This window comes from Eucyclogobius newberryi, unplaced genomic scaffold (assembly GCF_026437365.1).
Source record: "Eucyclogobius newberryi isolate DKJ021-1_F unplaced genomic scaffold, fEucNew1.0.hap1 SCAF_27, whole genome shotgun sequence".
Taxonomy (NCBI): Eukaryota; Metazoa; Chordata; class Actinopteri; order Gobiiformes; family Gobiidae; genus Eucyclogobius; species Eucyclogobius newberryi.
Window position 1 is genome coordinate 1096207 of NW_027315912.1, and position 6003 is coordinate 1102209.

The 6003-nt window shown below is 50.2% G+C and overlaps 1 protein-coding gene across 1 annotated transcript; it reads left to right on the forward strand.

Annotated features, from left to right (window-relative positions):
• The first annotated feature begins 1398 nt into the window (after nt 1–1398).
• On the forward strand, nt 1399–4446 carry sox19b (SRY-box transcription factor 19b). Its single transcript, XM_072459754.1, has 2 exons — nt 1399–2027; nt 3827–4446. Exons 1-2 carry the CDS (start codon nt 1417–1419, stop codon nt 4083–4085), a joined length of 870 nt encoding a protein of 289 aa, XP_072315855.1. The 5' UTR covers nt 1399–1416; the 3' UTR covers nt 4086–4446.
• Nucleotides 4447–6003: the final 1557 nt, after the last annotated feature.

A 6003-nucleotide genomic window follows, 5' to 3' on the forward strand; every position in this document is an offset into this window, starting at 1 on the left:
CTCTGGTTTCTCCTCAGCTTCTTCTGCATTTATGTCACTTCTGCAAATGTCTTTATATTATAACAAAACCAACTCCAGGGCCACACCAGAGGGCGTGTCTGTGCACCCTTTGTGGGCGGGACCCCCAGCATCATACAGGGGGAGGGGACTTTGGACACCTCACAGGAGCCCTCCCATTGGCCGCTGGGCACCATATGACCTGGAGTTACAGCTTGTGAGGCTTTTCAAAAGTGCGTCCCTGGTCCAAAATCATATCTATGTAAATCTATGTAATTGTGGCACAATTCTAATGAGGGAGATTTATATTTGGAATAAATACTGACAAAGGTATTTGTACAAGTATTTGTACAAGTATTTGTACAACTATGCACTGAAGGACAAGATGAAGAAGAAGATGAATTATATTTTTTTATCTCGAGGCAAGTTCCTGGGGTGCTTCGTTTTGCTTAGCATGTCAGCTCCACATCGGTCACCGTGGTGACCGACGGGTGACGGGTCACCGTGATGGGTCACCGTGATGACCGACGGGTCATCACAAGATCAGCTAAAGTGGAGCCATCAGATGCGTGGGCCACTTCTGACCCTCAAACAGTCCAGTATCACTAGAGAGCAAACTCTCCTGATCTGCTACATAGCGTCTCCATGGAGACTAGGCCTTCATGGACCAGAGCTGACCGCTGCCCCCTGCTGTCCAGCCTCAATGTTCTGGACCAATCAAGACCTAAAGTGTCACATTTCCACATGACTCTCAGAACTGCTATTCTCTGGGACTTTCTTCCATTTTTTTGAATTTTGTTGAAATTAAGATCCAAACAATTACTTTGTAATTAATTGTGAGGTTGTTTCTCTGCCGTGTTAATAAATGGTGTTCTGTTATTTCATTATTAAGTCATTTATTTATAAATTCCAGGGATGTCTTTGTAAAGTGCAATAGCTAAAGCCTTTTCAAACCATTAGAATCCTATTAATCACTTGTCCCTGCCCCTGCCCCTGCTCCTGCCCCTGCTCCTGCCCCTGCCCCGGTGGGCCCTGTGGGGGGCTGTGAATCACTTAGGTTAACTTGTGTCCCGCGCCACTGATCTTTGAGTTGTAAACGCACGCGCACACGAGGAGGAGCGCGGCTGTCATTGGTCCAGAGCCTGCTCTGAATGACAATAAGCCCGAGGCGCGAGCGCACAACAAGTGTTCTCCCGAGAGTTCGAGGAGTTTAGTTTAGTCAGAGCGACACTCGTGAGGAGCATGTGCCCGGACTCTGCTCCACATCTGAACTCACTTCTGTTCTGACCCGAGACTCTGAGGCCCGCGCGCCCGCACATGTGAGTGACACACGGCCTGATTATTAACCGCGCACAGCCGCGCTCTGCAGGAGCACCCACAGCAGCACCCAGGAGCACCCAGCAGCACCCACCGCGCGTCATGTACAGTCTGCTGGAGCACGAGAGCCAGGGCCTGTCCCCGCTCACCGCCAGCGGCCCCACGCACCCCGCCTCCAAGAGCGCGTGCCCCCCTGAGAGTGACCCCATGGACAAGGTGAAGAGGCCCATGAACGCCTTCATGGTGTGGTCCCGGGGCCAGCGGCGGAAGATGGCTCAGGAAAACCCCAAAATGCACAACTCTGAGATCAGCAAGCGCCTGGGGGCCGAGTGGAAGCTGCTGAGCGACGCGGACAAGAGGCCCTTCATAGACGAGGCCAAGCGGCTGAGGGCCGTGCACATGAAGGAGTATCCAGACTACAAGTACAAGCCGCGCAGGAAGAGCAAGCCGCTGCTCAAGAAGGACTCTCCAGTGGGGAAGTTTCCTCTGGCCCCTGGGGGCCTGCTGTCCGCGCAGGGTCAGAGCAGCCCGCGTATGGACGGCTACGGCTGGGCCCCCGCGGGAGGTTACGGGGCCATGCAAGCGGACTCCATGGGCTACAGTCAGCAGCTGCACCGCTACGACCTGTCCGCCCTGCAGTACCAGAGCATGAGCCCCATGAGCCCCGCCATGAGCCCGGGCCAGGGCTACATGAGCGGGGCCAACGCCTACAGGTCAGCGCGCACGCACCCTACACCCTACACGCACCCTGCACACACCCTGCACCCTACACGCACCCTGCACCCTACACCCTACACACACCCTGCACCCTGCACTGTACACGCACCCTGCACTGTACACGCACCCTGCACTGTACACGCACCCTGCACTGTACATGCACTGTACACGCACCCTGCACTGTACACGCACCCTGCACTGTACATGCACTGTACACGCACCCTGCACTGTACACGCACCCTGCACTGTACACATGCGCACACGCATGTGTCACCGGTGCCATTCGCAGCGGCCTGGAGCTGCTCAGAAGAGGGCCCATGTTGTAAAGTCGTTCGGAGGATGAACGTTTTACATGAAACAATCTTTAACATGTTCATTAAAGGGCCAAATGTAGTGATCTTGATACAGAAGATTTTAGGTCATCAAGTGATTGTAGATGATTTTCTAAATGTTCTGTGTTTCCCAAAACGGGGATTTGATCTAAAAACTCAGCATTTATATTCTGAGTTTATACGAAATATGAAACAAAACATCAACAGAAAAAATAAAGATCTATCTGAATCTATTAAAAATAGCCCTTTAAACATGTTTTACTGTGAAAATGCTGTAAAGTACTAAGTATGTCCTCCTGTGCAGGCTGTGACATCCTTTGTGTCCAATAACTGGGCGACTTTGGTGCGGCTGAGCGTAAAGTCAGTTTAAAACTTTGAGCTCTGTGACTTTGAGCTCTGACCAGAGGAACCTGAACCACTCACAACAGTTGAAATCATTTTTCAGTGGATTTGAGGTGTAAAAGTGTTGTTCCTGCAGAGCGCGGAGAGCACGGTGCAGGGTGCGGTGCAGAGGGCGGAGCTGTGTGCAGAATGTAGATGAGGCAGCTGTGTGTGGTCTCTACCCACAATGCCCTGCTCCAGCTCACCCTGCCCAGTGTGTTGGGTGCAGGGCCCACCGCCGAGGGCCAAACGGGACCAATAGTATTTTAGTTCTGTTGGACAGTTTGATATTTCTGGTACATTTAAGCACATTTTGTGACGAACACTTTAAGGATGTAAAAAGTCCAATCCATTTTTGATAAAAAAAATACACAATCCATAAATAACCTTTACCATTCTGCTTGCCAGTGCAGCACCGTCTGTCAAATAAAGCCTTTTAAAGGGGATTCTTGAAGTGTGTGCTTTCCTTTTGAGCACATGCTGTAGTGCCCATGGGCAAGACACTCGGGCATCTGCAGTGAAATCCCCCTGTAGAGGGGAGCTACTGAAGCAAAACAAAACTGTCAAATACACGGCAGATGAATTTCTTTTCATTAAACTGTTGTTGGTCGTTAAAGTTGATACAGACATAAAGTATTTACAGCGATCCAAAGATATTCAGAGTCCAAGTGCTTTTCACTGCAGTTTTACCATCACGCTAACGGCACACGCTAACGGCACACGCTAACGGCACACGCTAACGGCACACGCTAACGGCACACGCTAACGGCACACGCTAACGGCACACGCTAACGGCACACGGAGAATACAAGACTTTCTTTAGATGCAGACAACACACCTGGGTCTTATTTTGGAGCGTCTCTAACTTTAGAATATATCTGTGCTGGAACAAGGGAAACCAAGCATGTCACCCGCGCGCTGTCACCCGCGCGCTGTCACCCGCGCGCTGTCACCCGCGCGCTGTCACCCGCGCGCTGTCACCCGCGCGCTGTCACCCGCGCGCTGTCACCCGCGCCCTGTCACCCGCGCCCTGTCACCCGCGCCCTGTCACCCGTGTGTAACCTGTGTCTTTGTGTCCTCAGCCCGCTCTCCTACAGCCCTCAGCCTCCTCCTGCTCCTATGACCATGTCCATGGTGAAGCCCGAGCCCACCTCGCCTAACCCCTCCCACCACCGTGGGGCGCTGCAGGGCGACCTGCGGGACATGATCAGCATGTACATCCCGGGCGGGACGGGGGACAGTCCAGATGCCTCGGCCGCCGCTGTGCACCACCGCGGCGGCTACAGCGCCGTCCAGCCGCACTACCTTACCCCGGGCAACATGCCGCTCACGCACATCTGAGGCCACGCCCACGGCAGACTGGCCACGCCCACTTTGGTTTCTGGGGTTGAATGTGTGTGGACAGCGGCGCTGGGAGTGGTCAGGTGGGCTACACTTCGGGGTGTCTAGTTTTCTATAGGTTTGGTACATGATCCAAGCACTCACCCTTCTGTCATTTGACCACGCCCATTGTAGAATGGCCACACCCACTTTATTCCAGATATGATTCGTTGCTGAATTGACTGAGGCCGTGTATATGACCTGTAATCCAAGCGCTCGCCGTTACTGTGGTCACGCCCACAATTACAACTTCTGCACATCTTGTATGAAGATCATTGTGCATTTCACAATGTCCAGTTGTAAATAGGCCTGACTCCCAATCCAAGCGGCACACTGACCACGCCCGCTTCAGGGTTCAGGTGTGGACCTGCTTTGGTCGTCTGGGCGCCTGAGGCTAGTGTGTAAAGTGCTTTCCCATAGTGTGGACAGAACATGGCAGGGAAGGACCTGTCTGTAGTTCCTGGTTCCTAGTCCTGCCGGAGTAGGATCCTAAACAACAACGTGTATGTTTTATGTCCTTATGGAAGACTGAGTCAAACTTCTGTTGGACAATCAGCACTGGACTCACAACCTTTTCCAGACTCTTTCCATGTTTGTTTGTAGAAATGTCTGAACTTAATGTGATGACGCTCTTAATAAGAGTGAGTTTTTACTTAAATGTATATTTTAATAAAATGAAGTCTTTTTAATAGTCACCTCTTTCCTAGTTCTGGTTTGTCCACAGTCAATATTCTAGCTGTTTTGTTTAAATGCATCAAAATCACCACAAAACTCTGTAATGTTTGATCTGACACAGAAAGAAATCACATTTTGCTGTTCACACAGCTCAAGATAAAATGACTCCATCATCCATCCCATAATGCATCTGTGCCAGTGAGAATGAACTATTCTGGATAAAGCGTGCTCCACAATGGACTGGAGTACATTTGAACTAACCTTCCTGCTATGAGTAGATGTCTCTATAAATGATTTAGATAAGTGTGTGGATCTTTGTCTTAAAGTTAAGGCTACACTTTAGTAATGTAGATGCAAATAAAAAAAAATGTAGACTTGTTTATTTTAAATGTAGCCTCTCGTCTCGGGGACGTGAGTCACACTCCATATTCTGCTTGGCTGGGACATTCCTTTTTTAATCGCGATTTGGTTAAAACTACATTTTAAACATGTCCAGGAACATAAACGTTTGAGAGTGAAATCTGAACTGCTGAACAAGTCATGTCTGTGGAGGGGCCTTTTCAAAGACCATATGGAGGGACGGGGACATTTATTTCTCTTAAAAAGACACTAGAGTCACTACCGTGCCTCCTTTAGTATTAACACATTCAATTATGCTTAAGCGTTAACAGGATATGATCTATTCCATAAAACACTGAGACAAAGCAGGCTTTTATTTCCAATTAGCTCTGCCATGAAACAAAACTATTTTAAAAGTCTTTTGCCACATTTCACCAGCAAAACTTGATATTTTCTGTCCTGATCTTTAAAGTGCTGTTGAATATGCGCCTCTCTTCCCCCAGCCTCTTTCCTCTTGAGTAATTGGCCGTTTCGCTCCTCATTGTGGTGCCTTTTCAGCCTGCAGGTGCACTCCGTAAAGGATTCCTCCGCGCTCCTCCCCCCAGGCCCTATTGTTGGGGCCCCGTTACCCCTGCCGGACCCCCCGCCCCTCCATCCCCCGTGGAGACCTAAATTGGGGGCTCCTCCTTCATTCTAGGACTTGCGGCTCAGGCTTAACCCTTTCACTTGCAGCAGCTTTCTCATGGAAATGAGAAGAGGGGGGGAGGACTCCCAAACATCAAAATGACGTCGGGATAAAGAGCGCCTCAATTTCCCAGTGAAAGTGAAAGTCTGTGTTTGAGCTAAAGGAGCAGTGTGTAACTTT